General features: G+C 54.4%; 1 protein-coding gene across 5 annotated transcripts in view; it reads right to left on the reverse strand.

Annotated features, from left to right (window-relative positions):
• The window catches only part of SLC24A4 (solute carrier family 24 member 4), a 171,328-nt gene that overhangs the window by 38,805 nt on the left and 114,614 nt on the right, over nucleotides 1–17,909 (reverse strand). For 4 of the 5 annotated variants that reach the window (XM_066273894.1, XM_066273892.1, XM_066273897.1 and 1 more), the window contains 9 exons: nucleotides 17,705–17,781; nucleotides 14,289–14,363; nucleotides 13,232–13,316; nucleotides 12,611–12,714; nucleotides 11,764–11,838; nucleotides 8,838–8,863; nucleotides 6,951–7,004; nucleotides 5,197–5,339; nucleotides 1,518–1,687 (listed from right to left, as the gene is read on the reverse strand). In XM_066273894.1, coding sequence (XP_066129991.1) covers nucleotides 1,518–1,687; nucleotides 5,197–5,339; nucleotides 6,951–7,004; nucleotides 8,838–8,863; nucleotides 11,764–11,838; nucleotides 12,611–12,714; nucleotides 13,232–13,316; nucleotides 14,289–14,363; nucleotides 17,705–17,781 — 809 coding nt within the window. The remainder of the gene's footprint in view (nucleotides 1–1,517; nucleotides 1,688–5,196; nucleotides 5,340–6,950; nucleotides 7,005–8,837; nucleotides 8,864–11,763; nucleotides 11,839–12,610; nucleotides 12,715–13,231; nucleotides 13,317–14,288; nucleotides 14,364–17,704; nucleotides 17,782–17,909) is intronic. The other variant, XM_066273893.1, reaches the window with a different exon arrangement.

A 17,909-nucleotide genomic window follows, 5' to 3' on the forward strand; every position in this document is an offset into this window, starting at 1 on the left:
CCTCAGACAGAGAAACTGAGGCCCGGAAGACCGAGTTAATGACTAGTGTGAGATGAAAACTCAGAATTTCCCCCCCAATCCCAACATGGTGGAAAACCAGGTCTGCCCAGCAGCTTAAAGCTTCCAGAGGCATGAAAACCAGCCTGTCACCAGCGAATCCAAGGCCCGTCATTTTATTTCCCTGGTTGTATGTGCCATGAAAATATACTGTAAACCCAAATCCCCAAGTCCTTAAGAGTTGTTCAAACCTCCCTCCCGCCCCCAAAGTCAGTGAGTACAACTGTCAATAACGTTCATAAGAAGTGGTCAGGATTCAGCCCTGGCCGGTTGGCTCAGTGGTAGAGCGTCGGCCTGGCGTGCAGAAGTCCCGGGTTCGATTCCCGGCCAGGGCACATAGGAGAAGTGCCCATCTGCTTCTCCACCCCTCCCCCTCTCCTTCCTCTCTGTCTCTTTCTTCCCCTCCCGCAGCCGAGGCACCATTGGAGCAAAGATGGCCCAGGCGCTGGGGATGGCTCCTTGGCCTCTGCCCCAGACGCTAGAGTGGCTCTGGTCGCAACAGAGTGATGCCCCGGAGGGGCAGAGCATTGCCCCCTGGTGGGCAGAGCATCGCCCCTGGTGGGCATGCTGGGTGGATCCCGGTCGGGAGCATACGGGAGTCTGTCTGACTGTCTCTCCCCGTTTCTAGCTTCAGAAAAATACAATAATAATAATAATAAGAAGAAGAAGAAGTGGCCAGGATTCAGTACAATTTCATTGTTTTAAATTTTACCGATCTGGATCAAACAAAATGATTCAGAATAATTCAAAGCTTGCAATGTTTCCTTTTCTTAACACCTCTTCCACAGAGAGGGCACGTCAGGTGTGAAACTGAAGTAAAAACTTTCAAAACACAGAAACTCTATGCACTGTACAATTCCATTCTTACATATAATCGATGTTCTAACTAAGAACTTAAAACTGCAATATACGGCGAAGACTGGAGAAGCTGGTAAGCAAGGGGTCTGTGGGCTGTGAGTTTTGCTGTGCTGTCTGCGTGTTAAAGAATGTCAAACTTGACACACGGTTTTCAAACGAAAGAGACAAGACACAGAATCCAAACCAGACCACAAGGGTATAAAGTGAAAAGACATCCCCGGAGAGGTGACTGCCATTCACCAGAGCGTCTCAGTTGTTCTAGCCATCGAGAACAGGTGCGCACTCGTCTTTTCTGCCCCTAGATAATATTTTAAAGAAACAGCCCATACATACTCCAGACAGGTCTCTCTCCAATTAGTTCTGCTCTCGTGCCTGACGAAATACTCAGTGAAACATCTCGGCGTGGTGTCCGATGGCTGCCTGCCCTGAAATCGCTCCCGACGGGATCACCGACTACGTGAGGTGGTGTCTGGGCTGCCTCCCTAACACAGGAGGGGTGCCGAACGCCAGCCTGCCCGAGGACGCTCTCTCTGCCGGGCCAGCACCACGTAGCAGAACCCACCAAAGGCCACCGGCTCCCACGGTCCTTGAAGCCAACGTACCTCGTTGATGATGATCCTGCTGGCCATCCGCAGGCGGGTCCTGGGCCCAAACTTATTGGTGATCATGATACGCAAGCCGGCCTCCGGGAAACTGAACTTGGGAGGGCTGGAGCTCATGACCTCGTCCACCATCACCACCGGGTTTTTGCTGTACTGTGGCTCCTCTTTCACTGTAGTGAGCACAATGTCGTGATGAATGCCGAAGTCCCTCCCCCAGGGGGGCCACACCTAAGGTCGGGGACAAGGGACTGTGGGCCTGCGCTGCCAACTTCTCCGGGCCAGGTTTTGTTAGCTGGCAGCCACGTGGGAGCCTGGCTTCAGCTCCTCCCACTGGTCAAGGGGCCGTGGCTCTAAACCACCCCGTGGTCCCCCCATTATAGGCCTACTCACGGGCACCCCTCCATACCTAGCCCCCTGCCAATGCATGCCCCTTCTCTCCTGGGGCCCGGTCTCGGCCAACTGCAAGGGTCTTTCACTTCCCCCTCTAAGCCTCACTGGGCAGCCCGCCTGCCACTGTGAAGGGACTTTGTTTCCTCCTGATTACAGAGGCTCCCAGGGCCCCCTTGGAATGGAAAATGCTGGAAAGCACCAGGGAGCACTGGCTCTAAACGTCTCACGAGGCCACCTGCTCTGTCTCTGAGGGACCAGCTGCACCCGACACGGAGGGATGCTTCTACCCTCCTCCTTGTGGCAGGCGGGCTCACCGGGCCCCGCCTGGATGAGGCACCTGTGAGCCAGGAGGGGGCCTGCCTGCTGAGGGTGCACAGGGAGCTAGCTGCTGGCTGAGCCCAGCGTCTCTGATAAACCTGGCCCCTCCTGCAGGGAGGCCGCCATCTCTGACCCTATGTTTCCATAACGAGGCAAAGAACAGATCTCCCCAGGTCCCAGGCTCTTCCCTGCCACCTTTCCAAGCACACGCAGGGCTGGAGTCCTGGGGGGTTTGACCTCTGACCCCAGAGCCCTGCCCATTCATGAACACAGCACACAGAAGCAGGCAGTTTCCCCTTCCAGGGGCTGTCGAAGCAGATGTCCCGCCCACCAGCTCCTGGGGTGCTCCCTTCCCCAGTAAGAGGGTAACCGGGAGCAGCCAGGGCGAACCCGCGCGCGAGAGTTACCAGCACAAACAAGAACAGATGCACACCAGGCATGCACCCTCACCCAGGGGCAGCAAGGCTCAGCAGACAGGAGGCGTGTGAGTTAGAAAGAGCCAGGAGAACCATGCATTTGTTGGAGACGAACATTAACCTCTGACGAGGTGTGCACTGGGCTCGTGGATTTACTTGTTTTTTTCAATGCATGTGTTATGGCTTGGGTGGAAGCAGATTACTTACAATTGAGAAGAGGAGAGTTAAGGAGACAGAGGCCAACAGAGATTGCCAGAGGTGATTAGCGTGCGGTGGATCCCGAGAGTCCGGGGCAGCCTTCTTGATGGGAGGGGTTACTTAAAGGGGGGTGTTAGTAGAGAGGCTACTGCTATGAGGACTTCGGCGCTTGGAGCCTCTGGCCTTTGGGATGGCCCCTCTCCTGGCTGAATCCCATGGCTTGGTCCTGCTCTGAGGACAAGAGGCCCTGTGCCCACCCCTCCATGCGGCGGGAAAGCCTGAAGCCCTCCCTACTCTGGACTCTCCATCCCTCTCAGAGGGGTTGGAAACCGGCAGGACAGCTGCAGGCTCATCCAGACCCCAGAACCAGCCCTGTGGCAGGCACCACCGGGGGGAACAGCTGGGCTCAGAACGGGAGCCTGCGTGTGTCAGCCTTCAAGGCAAGATACAAGACACCTGGCAGCCTGGGTCCCTTGTCCTGGTGCTGCGTCCTCCACGTGGCAGCACAGGGTGGCGCTTCCGAGCCAAGGGTGGCTGCCCAGGAGGTATTGCAATTAGAGCGGCTCCCAGCAGCTCAGCCAAAGCCAGGCATCACCCCCTCCTTCCCTGCTCCAAGCCAGAGCTGGGTCCGGGGCCTGGGAAGGGACCAGAGTGAACCCAGCCAGCCGTCAAGGTGGCCCTGGCTGTCAGGCCATGTGCAAGGCCACCTGAAAACCAGCGAGAAGGATGGACTCCCCGGGGGAGGGGGGAAACGGGGTGCCTCCCTGCCTCGGTCAGGGGGACCTCTCCCTGCTGTATGGTGCTCTGCTTTCTTGAGCAGAACTGAGGTGTGATGTGAAAAGTCTGTACACGTTTTAGAAAACTCAGAGCCCTGGGGATGGGTCTCTTCCACCAGCCCCACGGGCGGCAGCTAGCTCTCTAGTGCCCGAGGAAGCGGGCATTTCCTGCCAGCCTGGACTCACTCGTCACTTGGAATCTCTTCCCTTTGCCCTGAAGGTGCCGAGGGCTCCGGAACACTATGGACAGGAACCAGCCTGCCCGGAGGCACTGCGGGGACCTCGCAGCCACTGTCCCTCCCCTTCTGGGGCGGCTGGCCTGGAGGCAGCGCTCCACCGAGGTGGACAGGTACGAACCAGGACTGGGGCACAGCCCTGGCTCTGCAGGCGGGCTGCCTCTCTCTGTTTCCACAGGTGGGTCCCTGGCAGCCAGGCCATGGCACTGGCCAAACCTGTGCCCCTGCCCGCAGGCTTCTTCCTTCCTCTGGAGAGATGCATCCCCCACTCCCTGAGACGGGACAGAAGACACTTGCCTACGGTATACACAGGAGGCAGCCCCTCGCCCGATCCACCCCAGGGGCAAGGCTGGAGAGGGGCCAAGGAGTCCACATTCTGGCCCCTGTCCCAGACGCAGGCAAACAGGATCCTCTGAGATCTCACAAAGGGATTGGATCACCTGGAAGAGGACTGACTCGCCCGGGGCCATGGAGAACAAGGAGAAAAGACCCCTCAGGTGGCCAGTCCCTGCCTCTTAGCTTTACCAACACCATGGGTGAAACTCAAGGATGTGGCTTAAGCCCTGTTTTTCCATATCCCGATTACAAGAACTTATTCAGGCCTTAACCCTGGTCTGGGCCGGGGAGGGGAGGGAATGCTCTCTCCTTCCTGGGAGCTGCCCCACAGAGGGAATCACTTGGTACCTGACTGGATTAAGACACGGCTTTTAAAGCAGAAAGTGGTCAGGCATAGATGATTAGGAGAACTTGACAGAAATGACCAGGGCTGGCTCCAGAGGCCCAGAACCGCCAGACGAGGGGGCCCAAGAGAAGCTGAGGAAAGCAGGCCGCTGTCTCCAGGGGCGGGGACCCTGGGGAGGGCTCCCGCCGGGCTCCCTGGGACAGGGCGGGATGCCTGCTCAGCACTGATCCCACTTTCCTGGCCTTGCTGCTGCTCTGGGCAATGAGCCTGAGGTCTCTCCGGAACACAGTTCTCCAGAACCGGGCCTGGCATCTGAGAAACCACGGGAGGACCGGATGTGCTGTCATCCCAAGTCCTCAGCTTCCTGTCTTTGGCCTTCTACGTGGGACAGAGACACAATTCGCTGCGTCTCAGAAAAGCCAGGCAGGCCTTGAATCTCCCTCAAGTAGCTCGGGGAGACCCCCAGGCACGTGACTGTTGATATTTTCTTCCTCTGTGCAAATGCCAATCTAAGCCACATCTCCGACACTGACTCCCTCCTCGTTTAGGGTCCTGTGACCAAAGGTATCAGAGTGACAATGTAGAAGTGGGTGTCTGCAGGAAGGAGAAGGGGACAGCGGTCTCAGTGACATGGTTCGGCCACTCCTGTCTGCTCAGCCTTACCTTGCCCCAGCAACGGCATGGAGGGGTCGTCAGAGCCACTATCACAGTAATCATTACCGTCCTCCAGCTCACTGTTGACCGTGTTGCCATTTGCAACGGTCTTTTGTTTGATTGTGAAAAAGGCCTGCATCTTCATATTGTACCTGCAAGTGAAGGCAGGTGGTCAGCGCTGCAGGAGACCGGGCAGGGGAGTGGGCTGGGCCTCCTGCACCCCTCGCCCTGCTGCACATACAGCCAGGGGCCCCCCGGGATGGGCCCTGGGAGGGGCCCCTGGGGATGGGCCCTGGGAGGGGCCCCAGGGAGGGGGCCAGGGAGCCAAAGCTTTTCCACCAAGTTGACAGAACTTCCTAACGGGAGCTGTAGAGCGATGTGCAGTCTGAGGGACCTGCTCTTACTGAGAGGTCAGTGGGCACAAAACACCTTCAGGCATGAGAGCAACCGACACCTACTTCCTGCAGGTCACAAGCCTGTGCTGATAGAGGAGTTCGGCTCAGACTCGGGGACAGGCTGGAAGGAGGCGTTGTGGGCCTGTCCCCTCTCCCTCAGCTGAGTCTCGGGGTCTCCCTGTGTCCCTGTCCCTTCGGCCCTGCCAGCCAGCAACCCCACCCCATTCCCTGCATCTCAGACCCCAGCTGCCCGCCTCACTGAAAGGCACTGAGAGGACATCTTTGAAGGACAATTCTCCGGCAGTTTTATAGCTTACCGTCCATTTTTACAGAACTATGTGACTTATAGCTTCCTAAGACCCCCCTAGTGTTGCTTTTTTCCTTAGTTACCTGGAGAGGTAGGAGCAAGGAGAGAAAGCTGGAATACGGCTCACCTCTTGGGTCGCTTTTTCCTTTTCCTTTTTTTTTTTTTAATGTGGGAAAACTTATGCAACATAAAATTTGCTAATTAAATTATTTTCCATTTTGAGGTGCACGATTCGGCGACATTATTTACATTGACAATGGGCAACCATCGCTACCATGTCCAAAGCTTTCTCAGCGCCCCAAACAGAACTCTGCTCCCATTGATCAATTATTAATCACTCCTTTCTCCAAGTGGCTGGTAATCTCTAATTTGCTCTCTGTCTCTGGGAACTCGCCTCTCCTAGGTCCCTCACGTAAATGCAATCAGGCAGTATCTGCCCTTTTGTGACTCGCTCCTTTCACTCAGCATAATGTTTGCAAGGGTCATGCATATCGTAGCATGTGACGGAACTCCCTTCCTCTTTAATGGCCAAATAATACTCCTCACGGGTAGCTTTGAGATGCTTCCGACCTGGGAAGCTTTTAGAGGGCCACAAGGGTTCATGACCCCAGACCCCGTGACTGCGTCTTCAATACTGCAAATGGCGCCCCCTGCAACTGGCCAAGGCAGTGGCCCTGAGCTGTGGCTTTTTACGAAGCCTAGAGCAGAAGGGAGGCTGCCCTTTTGAAAAGAGCAGTCTTAAACCATCAGGAGATTGATACAGAGAGCAAAAAAAGGAGTGGGCACCCCAGGGCATGGAGCAGCCTGAAGTGGGGTGGGCAAGGTCCCTGCTTGCTACTTCTTTTGGGAGTGACCTCATCCTCCACCCATCAGTCCTGACTCCCCTGGCCCAGCATGGACAGCACCCCAAAATGGTGTCTGAACATCTCTCCCTGACTCCACCTCCCCAGGAGCGTGTCCCCGGAGACCTGGGGCTGGCCGAGTGACTACAAGGTCAGACAGAGGCGGGCTCTGAGTCAAGGTGTCAGACAGCCCAGGAGGAGGGGAGAAAGGGCACTTACTTCATGATCAGAATGTAAAACACGTACAAGATGATGAGCACCAGGCTTTCCCACCTCGAAGAGAGAGAGGAGAATAGAGTGTGTCAGAACGAGGAAGGCCCCGAGCCGAGGGCCGGGAGTGACTGCACAGGGGGTGATGCGGGGCGGAGTGTCCTTGTTTTTGGGGGGGAGGGATAAGTTCAGCTATTTTATTTATTTATTTTTAATTTTTAAATTTATTTTATTGATTTGAGAGACAGAGAGAGAAACATCTGTTTACTGTTCCACTTATTAATACATTCATTGGTTGATTCTCGCATGTGCTATGACCGGGAATCAAACCCACAACTTCGGCATATCGGGATGATGTTCTAACCAACTGAGCTATCCGGCCAGGGCCCAGGAATGTCCTTTGACTTTTCCCTGTCCCTGGCGTCTGGCCCAGGAACGAGAACTGAAGCATACAGGTAAGCCGCCCCAGCCCGGGGCAGTCCCGCAAACTAAAGCTGTTTGGGTGACAGAGAGAAAGCTGAGAGTGGGGTCTTCTCAACTCCAGGGGGTCGGTGGGACTCAGGCGGAGTCCCTCAGCTACCTGGAAAAAGGAGGGGCCGTACCCCAGGACTCACAGAGAGGAGCGACCTGGAGTCACACAGACGTGACACTAAGAGGCTCCATGATCACCAGAGATTCTGGCCAAGTAGCAGAGAAGCTGTGGGTGCAGTGGGGGGGGGCCCTAAGAACTGCCTGAGTAGGGGGTACAGGACCTCCTGGGCTGCAGGCAGGGGCAGGGTAGGGTGGGGGTCTTTCTGAGACATACGGTTACTGCTGTCTAGCATATACGTGCCCAACTCCACACATGGTGGGATTTTTGTAGCTCTGACCACAAGCCTCTGAGGCGCCACCAGCTTTAGTCTGCTCATTCATCCAACATGTGTACTAAAGACCTACTACGTGCCCAGCCTGGGCTTACAGTTGTTTGGGAGCTCTTCCTTGGCTGACAGGAGCCCAAGGACAGGCGGAGCCACAAAGGGGCTTGTAGATGATCTGACCCCCACCCCCAACTCCAACCACGGGGCAGGAGAAGGAGACCAGGAAGTGGAGAGACTTCCTGGCTCACATGGTGGGTTGGGGGCCAGGCCGGGGCCTGAACCAGAACCAGGATTCTCTGCGCCCAGAGCACACAGCTGCTCACATCAGACCTCCCGAGTATACTCCCGCGGATAATCACACCCAGGACCCAGACTGTGATCCACGGTCACGCAGAGGACATGTTCACGGTTTGTGTGAATGTGAGACCGTCATGCCCGACAGCACGAAAATATCAACCTCTTCTTTAAAGTCTGCCTCTCCCGTATCATAATTAAGAAATCATTTCTAACCTCAATGTCACGAAGACGAGCCCCTATAATTTATTCAATGTTATGTTAATTTTGCTTTTTACAGTGAGATCTTAGACTCACCTGGAATTTATTCTTGGATAAGGTGTGAGGAGAGACCTGAAGCTATCTTGTTCCACGTGGATTCCTAGTTGTTCCTGCATTATGAGACCCCCTCCCTAATGCACTGCCTTGTCACGACACCTACTGTAGCCCCCAGCCCAGAAACGGGCCCATTCCTCGGTTCTCGGTTCCCTATTCCCTATGCTTATGCCTGTGCAAAATACCACGCTTTTCACTATTTTAGCTTTATAATTTATCTTGGTATCTGGTAGGGTGAGAGTGCTAAGGGAAACAACTTGTGTCACTTTGAAAGGACAAACAAAGGCATGACTGCTTAGAATGACACCTTTTTTTTTTTTTTACTTTTATAAGTTCATAAGCTTACGTTTGTAAAAATAAAGATTCAATGAACCCAATCAGCAAGGACACTAACAAAAATGAACGAGAAAAACAAACTTTCAAAACTTACCACACAATTTCTTCATCATATATGAACTGGAAGGCAAAACAGACAAAAGGGTGGGAGAGACATATTTATTCCAAAAACAAAACAGAAACAGACTCAGACCCCTCTGCGCCCAGGGCTGACACAGCATGGCTTGTTCTGTGCTTACAGACAGCGGGGTCCTCTCTCCACTTCTGAGTTCCTCGGCTGCAGAAGCTGACCCTGCCTTAGTTGAAACCTAGGTCAGCAGATGCAGCACCCTGCAGCCCAGCAGAGCGTGGGCCTCTCAGAGGAGTGCCCTAGGCTCCATTATGGTCCAAGTAGCTAGCTGCTGGGGCCAAAGTGGCCAGGGCCTGCCCCCATTAATGGAATAGAGTTGCTATAATCAAGAATCTCACCTGACCTGTGGTGGCGCAGTGGATAAAGCGTCGACCTGGAAATGCTGAGGTCGCCAGTTCGAAACCCTGGGTTTGCCTGGTCAAGGCACATATGGGAGTTGATGCTTCCAGCTCCTCCCCCACTTCTCTCTCTGTCTCTCCCCTCTCTCTCTCTCTCTCTCCCTCTCCTCTCTAAAAATGAATAAATAAATAAATAAAATCTCAAAAATCGAAAAGATATGCATGCATGCATCTATCCATCCATCCAGCCATCCATCCACTACCCAACTACCCATTGACCTATCTACCTAACTTACCTTCCTCCCTACCCATGGTGCCTATATATATAGGAGAGAAGGTTTGTTTGTTTTCATAAAAATAGTAACCCCTTTGGAAGGTCTAAGGGAAAAAGACCCATTTGTACCATTTGAAGGGAGGCCAGGCACAATGGTGGGAACTCCATGGTTTCAAATCGGGCACTGAAATTGCCCAGCAACCCCACCCTGCATCTTTGACACGAGACATAGATGAATGTGGTCCAGGGGAGGCCTCCGGTAAGGACCCCAGCTGAGCCCAATGTGGATAGGGAGGTGGCGGGGCTGTGCCCACCAATCTGATCTCGGACACACAAAGGTTCTCACAGGGGATGCCGGCAGAGGCCAGGGGGCTTGTGTCTGAACTTGGGCCCACTGTACCCCTCTCCGGGCCGTCAGGGCGGACAGCATGCACAGGCATTGATTTGGGATGCCGCTTCTGAGAGAGTCGTCCTGGCTGGGCATCGCTGTGAGGCGCCCCAAACTCAAGGCTCTGAGGAAGTGGCACTCAACCTGGGGGACTCAGGGGACACTTAGGGAGATATTTTTAGCTTTTATAACCCCAATGGAGTGTTACTGGAACTCAGCTACAGTGACACGGTAGCTGAGCCAGGGCCACCAGCCAGCCCAGAACATGTGGACAGTCCTCCCGGAGAAGCTCCCCCACGTCTGGCACCAGTGTCAAGCGTCCTGCTAGATTAAACGTTCAGGTCAGTGACAAAAGTAGATAAATAACCTGAACCTGGAACTTAACTCTGCTTCATGGAGCAAAATACTTTTACATAGTTTTAGTAAATACTTAATTTTCTAGTGAGGCAGCTTGCCGTGCAAATGGGGGAATAATTGTAGCTGACTCAGGTTTTATCAGGAGGTGTTCATCATTTTGGAAAATCATGTCAGCGTCAGCCCCACTCGGGCCTAAGGTGCCAGCCTAGCACATGGCCAAGGTCTGAGCTGGCAGCTGGCAGCTGGGGCGCTTTCCAAGTGGGGGCAACCGATCACATCGTCGGGTGTTCCAGCATCTTCATGCCAAAATCTTTACGTACTACACGACGTATTCTATTGTTATAAAGTACTTTTAATTGTCCGTTACAGTATAACTTAGGGGTATGGTTTTTTGTTTGTTTTTGAGATTATGTCTAGGTAAATTATTTTACCTGTAACTTTCACTTTTGGGGTCTGATAGGCAGCTCCGCAGATGACCCCAATGATCCCACTGCCTGTACATGGCCTGGACCTAGGGACTTGCTCCTAACAAAGAATATGGCAAAAGTGACAGGCTGTCACTTCCGAGATTAGGTCACTGTGGCGTCCACCTCGGCCCCTCTTCTCCTTCGCTCAGAGGGAAGCCAGCGGCCCTGTCGGGAGTTGCCCAGCGAGGAAAGACCTGAGGCTGCCCAGAGCGACGTGGTCCTGACAGCGGACTGCTGCCCAGGGGGACCTGGAGGTGACTGGACCCTGGGTGACGCTTGTGAGAGGACCTGAGCCAGAGGACTTAACTAAGCCACTCCAGATTTAATTCACAGAAAACAGGGGTGATAAATGCTTGTTGTTTTAAGCCACTGAGTTTTGGGGCAATTCATACACAGAAATAGATAACTAATCTAAGAGACGTGACTGTCACCTGCGGTTGGTGCTGAATTGTGTAAGGCTGAGAACTGTCACTCCAGGGCACTCCGCACCCTAACCTCTGGGCTCACCACGTGCCCCGCCCTCTCTGAGTACCAACCGCCCCTAAAGCTCCTTCTGTGCTCCTGCCCCTAAAGCTCCTTCTGTGTCATGTGCCTTGAGGTCACCGCAGCCCTCGGGGGACCACAGGGACACCCTCATACACACACTAGCAAGCCCCGGAAACCCTGTTTCACCTCATCTCCTCTGCCCTCTCTCTCTGCTCCCTCCACCCCAGCTGTCACCTCTGACAGCGCCCCCTGCTGTGCAGTGGGCCGTGACCCCGGGAGCTCTGCTCCCTCGGAGCGGGCTCTGCGTGAGGACCCGAAGGGCCCCGCCCAGCAGCATGCTGGACTGTGACGGGTGGACCATGCAGCACGTGCTCTTTCGAGGCCTCTGTGCCTTCAATGGCGGTCGCTGGATCTGCTCCATAACCAAGGTGTCAGGTATGAGATTTGGGGGAAAGGGAGGCACAGTGGCGAGGGGGCTGGTCACAGTGACTGCAGTAAACGGTCAGCACACCCCTTGTGCTAGGGCCAGGCGCAGAGAGGGGTGGGGTCCTGTGACTCCGGGGCCGGGAGGGGCACTCACAGCAATGAGCACGATGACCGAGAGGGTGTAGTACGTGGAGTCCCGGCACACAGCCCACCACGTCAGCCGGACCACCTGCGGGCAAAGGGCTGTCAGCGGCTGCTGGCTGGGGAGATGGGCTGTGGGGGCTTCCCCACCACCCCCGGCCCCTGCGGGTCCAGGGACACGCCCATGGAGCGCCTCCTCACTGTGCCGCCAGAAACAAGTCTGCCTGGCTGCTCGAGGGCACCCTCTGCTCAGCATTAGTCCTGGGAACGGAATGAAGGCCTGGAGCGTGTGAGTGACGGCAAAGCTGCCCTGGCTCCTCCAAGGCAACAACACTGCACGTTTCATAGCTCCGGCCGATGTCCAGGCGGAGGCCAGAGGCACTGCTCTCTCCGCTGGTGCTAGAACCTTCTGCTGGCAACTGGCTCCCCTCCTCTACCTCCTTTGGCCATGCAGGGCCTACCTATGAGCTCTGAGGTCAAACCGAGTAGCCCCCATGGCCCTGAGCGTCAGGAAGATGCTGATGGGGTACTAACCACAGGACAGTTACATGCTCCCTGCTGGGAGGCCAAAGGCAGGCCCCAAACATTTCCAGAACCTAGTTCAGGTCGGGGCACAGGGGGCACTTCTTAAACTCTCCTGCTGCGGGATGCACGCCCTCTCAGATCGGGCAAGAGAGCTGGTGCCCCCCCCCCTGCGTTCAGCCCACAGACCGCAGGAGGAGCGTCGGACACGCCTGGGACTCACAGGGACACAGGCTCACCCAGAGCCTCAGGGAGCCAGGGGCATGGCCAAGGCTGGGCCTGGGGTCCCCCCACTGCTGTCCCTCACGTCACTTCACAAAGGGAGAGCAACTACTGACCTGCCCCGCGAACAATCCACAGACCCCGATTATGCACAGGATGTTGAACACAGCAGAGCCCACGATGGTCCCAACGCCGACGTCGCCGTGGGTGATGAACACGCCTGCAAAGGGGGAGGCACCAACCCTCGTCTGCAGACCCAGGCTGGCTGCGAGGTCTGCGAGGGCTGTGTCCCCCGTCCGCCCACCCCCCCAACCTGGGGAAGCTGTCCTCACTGTCTAACAGAACACCCATCCTGCTGTGAGAACGGGAGCGCCCCCTGAGCCCGGCTACTTCGATTCTTCCATTTTTTTGAGCAGCTTTATTAAGATACACACACGCCATAAAATTCGCCTGCTTCAAGTCTCAATACAGTGTTTGACAGTGCAGTCACAGAACTGCGCAGCCGTCACCACGAGCTAACCTGGGAACGCTTTCATCACCCTGAAAAGAAATCCTGTACCCATTAGCACCCTCACCCCCTGCATTAGAGGTTCCACCCAGGGACACTTCCTGTCTCTCCAGTCTCCCGTTTTACAGATGAGAAAACTGAGGCTCAGAGCTGACAAATGCCTTTGTTTGTCAGGGTGCCAAACCTAGGCTTTCTGCAAATTCTGTCTTCAGCTGGTGGGGTTTCTTACCAATAACAGAAGCAAACAGCTCGGGTGTCGAGCTTCCCGCAGCCATGAAGGTGGCTCCAGCCACATCTTCACTCAGATAGAGTTTCTGAAACAAAGGACCACCGACCCTCAGGCTGTGACGCGGGGGCAGTGGACACACTAACCAGACATCGTAGCAGCCGAGAGAGTGTGGGGAGCCAGCTCCCCGGCTGGGGCAGCTCCGCCTCCCTGTGCTCTGAGCATACGCCAGCAGCCAGGCCCTCCACCCAGATCCCACCCCTCCCTCCTCTGGAGGTGTGCACACGGCTCTGAGTGGGGCAGTGACAGCTAGACAAAGCCCTTGCCTACTTTCACCAGGTCCCTCACTGTTCAGGGCACCCTATGCTCAGCAGCCAGTCCCTGCTCTTTACTCAGCAGCAGCGTAAAGTGATGAAGAACCTGCCCCTAACAAACCACGTCCCCAGCCATAAAAGTCACAACAGTACAGCCTCGAACAGCTGGGAGACCTCGTGCAGGTAGTGTGGCAAAGCCCTCAGCCGTCTTCACACAGTAGGTGCTTTACCTGCCCTGGCTAGAAGCCCAGAGTAAGACAGAGTAGAGAGAGATTGCGGTCTTGTATAGGGGGTGAAAGAAGAAAGTAAAAACTTAACAAAATAATTAAAAGGAGAAGATGTCAGCCTGCAAAGACTGGGACAGAGGGCATTCCTTGCTTTTGTAGCTCGGCCTTCTCCCCGGGACACGGGCCCCCACCTGGCACCGGCCTCTACACCTGGTTACGGCAAATGCTCCCTAACGGACCAGGTCTGGCTTAACTGCAGGCAGCGGCCTGCCTGCCGTGCAGCCAGAGGTTCTGGGTAATGAGTACGTGCTGAGAGCACTTTGTTCTGCCAAGTCTAGGAGGGGACGCCATCCGCCAACTCTAACCCGGGGATTTCAGAGTGAGGCTTCGCCATGGTGACCCTGAGTGACAGGCCCGACAACCTCCACTGCCAGAGTGCTCCCAGTCCTTCTCAGCCCGGCCCCGACGTGCCACGTGTCCCTGGTCACCCCCAGCCCCCTCCCAGGCTTCGCCGCATACCTCGCAGATCTTCTCCAGAGACGGAACAAAGAAGTCGTCGCACACTATGGCCAGGGCGTAGAACATGTAGAGGGCCTGTGGAGGACACGGGACAGAGCGTGTCAGCGAGGGCACCTGCCACCAACGAGGGGAGATTCCAGCACCACAGAGACTTGCTCCCTCGATCCCCTCGCTGACAGAATGGGAAACCGAGGTCCGGAGAGCAGGAGTACTTGCTGAGCAGCAGAGGGGACTCGCCCTCAGGCCCATGGTCCCGCGCTCCCTCCTCCTGTCTCAAAGCAGCAGCTCTCTCCCCGCCAGAGCACGCCCTCGAAAGGGAAGACCTAACCTTTGAAGAAAAGCATTTCAAATCGCCCTTTTACGAGTTTACCATAATCACCATCCTGATTTCCCCTCATTTTTAGGGAAGGCACCGTTTCCATGTCTCCACTGGCCACCCGCTGCTGAAACAAACGGCAACCCGCGACCCGGCATTTCCTGGGGTGCTACTCCGTGTTGGTGCAGGTTCAAATACACAAGCCATTGAAACAAAGATTTTCATATTCTAATTCTGACTCTGGGACTTATCTGCTATATGACTTTAACAGTTTATTATAATCTATTTTATTTAACAATCTAGGAAGTTAGCGGCCATCAGCAGTTCTAGTGCAATTTCTGGTGCAATTGGGAATTCAGGAATCTCTGTGGAGCTGTCAGTGTAGCAAACCTTGTAAGTAAAATACATGCATACTTTTGATAGCACATGTGAAGGGGTCTTTGGGTAAATTACATCTCTAGGTCTCAGTTTCTCCATCTGTTTAATGACAGAGTAAGAGCATATCAGTAGTTTCAAAATGGTTTTATACACACAACTCACTTGCCTTGTTCACCCAACAGCTTTACTGAGTTCATCTGTGTAGGAGGCACTATTCTAGGCATCAGGGTATGTGGTGAGGACACCAGGAAAAGCCTCTTGTAACTTTCTTTAGTGGGGGACAAATAGGCAAATAAAGTATCTATAACTGCCAGAAAACAAGAAGTGCAAAGGTCCTGAGGCAGGAGTGTGCTTGACGCATTTGAGGAACAGCAAGGTCACTGGTGCAGGTAGCACACAGTGAGAATGAGGTGGAAAGCGGAGAATGTGAGGTTGGAGGGAGAGGCAAGGATGAGAACCCACCAAAAAAGAGAGGAGATTGTATACTAAGTGCTGGGGGAGACCACTTCTTTCCCCCAAGAAAAGGTGACGTGAATGTCCTGTGCACAAAAGAGAGGAAGCCTGGTCTGCTTCCCCCTGAGCAGCGCGATACTCCGCCAAGTTCACTGGTACTTGTCTACGAATAAATAAAATGAAAGACACAATAGCTGTGGCCAAGGCATCTGAGGCAGGTGTCTGCTGGAGTCCGGGTGTGGCTGTTCCTGGATTTGATGGGAGGAAGCAAAAAAACAAACAAACTAATACTGGGGCGCAGGTAATGGGAAGAGGCCCGGTACAAATCTCAGGGTTCCAACTAGAACTCCAACTCACACCCCCAGAAATTCCTCCCAACATGATCTCCCAGGGAAAGGATCCTCCGTGAGGCCAGGGCCTGGTTCCCCTGAGCCACTGCAGAGAAAAGGGGACCAAGAGAGCATTACTATTCCCATCACCTGAACTAGGAAGCTCTGAGAAGCTTCCTAGTCCAAAACTGGCTCCAAAGCTACAGCCTTCTCTTGCCCCAAAGAAAGGGGTCAGCAAAGAGTAAGTGTTTCAGGCTTCCTAGTCTCCGCCATGATGACTCTGTCTCTGCAGAAGAGCAGACGTGGAATGGGCATGGCTGTGTTCCAATAAAACTTTATTTATAAAAACAGGAGGCGGGCTGGATTGGGCCCTCCAGGCATGGTCTGGTAATCCCTGCTCTAAAGGGTTCTTGCAAAATTCCTGAGGTGCTCTGAGGGTCCAGGTTTTTGTCTCGGCAATGCCAAGACTTTTGTGAGGCAGAGTGACAGAACTAGGGGCCTAATTCACCAAATCTACCCTTTCTTAGTGAAAGGGGGGGTGTGGGTGAGGGTAGATGAAAAAGCCAGAGACACTAGGAAGATAATAACTCAATGACAGAAATATTAAACAGGCCTGTTATTCAAAATTTGCCTACAGTCTTCATCCTAACTTTCCTCTTCATTAATGGGGCATCCTGTTAATGAAAACCTCACTCATTCATTATTCACTGGTGACTACTAACAATGTGAGAATCCCAGCTTTTACATTCTTAATTATCTCTTGTCAAGATTGATATTTGGTTAGGTTTAAATATATAAGCAGGTGGGGCTGGGTGGTCAGGAACCTAATCAAGAAGAAAATTGCTGTGTTTAATCCCCGGTGGCCACCTCCACACAATAGAGGGCCGGCAAACCTTTCCCGCAGCGGGACAGAGAGTTCACTGTTTCTGGCTTTGTGGACCTCGGAGTCCCTGCCGCAGCCGCAGCAGCCGCCAGCAATGCAGAAAGGAGTGGAAATGGCCGTGTTCCCACAGAACTTTATTTACAAACGCGGGCAGCACGGCGGGCTGTGCTTGCCTACCCATCTGAGGAGAGCGACCTTTACCTATCACTTAGGTTCGAACTCTCGATTCCTTTGTGAATTGCTAACTAAATGCCACCATTGGTCATCAAGGCCCGTCTGGATAGAGAGGGAAGTTTGAGAAGTGCATCAAAGCTTTAAACTAGGGTCATCCGGTGGGGGGGGTCGGGTCAGTCTGGGGGAATCGTGACAGCAAGCACACGCAGAGCAGTGGCTGTGTGCCGTGTGAGGTCTGCTATGGTCACTCACACTCATGCATCTGGGAAACGCTGCCACTCCCGTTTTATAAAAGCAGAAAAGGAGACACCAGAAGACTTGAATTCTTGTCTTGGTTCTGGGGCCACTCACTACATGAGATAGAGCAAGTCACTTAACATCCTTAAGACTGTTTCCGCCTGACCAGGTGGTGGCACAGTGGGTAGAGCATCAGAATGGGATGCGGAGGACCCAGGTTCAAGATTCCGAGGTCGCCAGCTTGAGCGCAGGCTCATCGGGTTTGAGCAAAAGCTCACTGGCTTGGACCCAAGGTCGCTGGCTCGAGCAAGGGGTTACTCGGTCTGCTATAGGTCCGCAGTCAAGGCACATATGAGAAAGCAATCAATGAACAACTAAGGTGTCGCAATGAAAAACTGATGAATGATGCTTCTCATCTCTCTCCATTCCGGTCTGTCTGTCCCTGTCTATCCCTCTGACTCTCTCTGTCTCTGTGAAAAAAAAAAAAAAAAGACTTTCCTTGTGGGTGAAGTGGCCCAGTATCTGCCTTCCGCACAGGCTCTGACGAGGACTGGACGAGATCTGTGAGCTGCTCTGGCTCCGCCGTGCTCTGTGGCCGTGCTGCACCTGCCTGACAGGGACGCCCCACCCCGCGGGGGCCACTTACACCGAGGATGTGCAGCAGAACGGCTCCGTGCTGCCGATCCCTGTTGGAGAACAGGTCCGCGGGGAACTCGTGGATGGCTGGAAGGCAAGAGGACAGGCAGGGTTCAGTTATCACGGGGTGGCGATGCTCAGGGAGGTCTTGGCGCAGGACCCGAGGCCGAGGTGGGGCAAGGGAGAGGATGCGGGCTGAGAGCACTGGTCCGTGC

The sequence above is a fragment of the Saccopteryx bilineata genome, chromosome 4 (genome assembly GCF_036850765.1).
Source record: "Saccopteryx bilineata isolate mSacBil1 chromosome 4, mSacBil1_pri_phased_curated, whole genome shotgun sequence".
Taxonomy (NCBI): Eukaryota; Metazoa; Chordata; class Mammalia; order Chiroptera; family Emballonuridae; genus Saccopteryx; species Saccopteryx bilineata.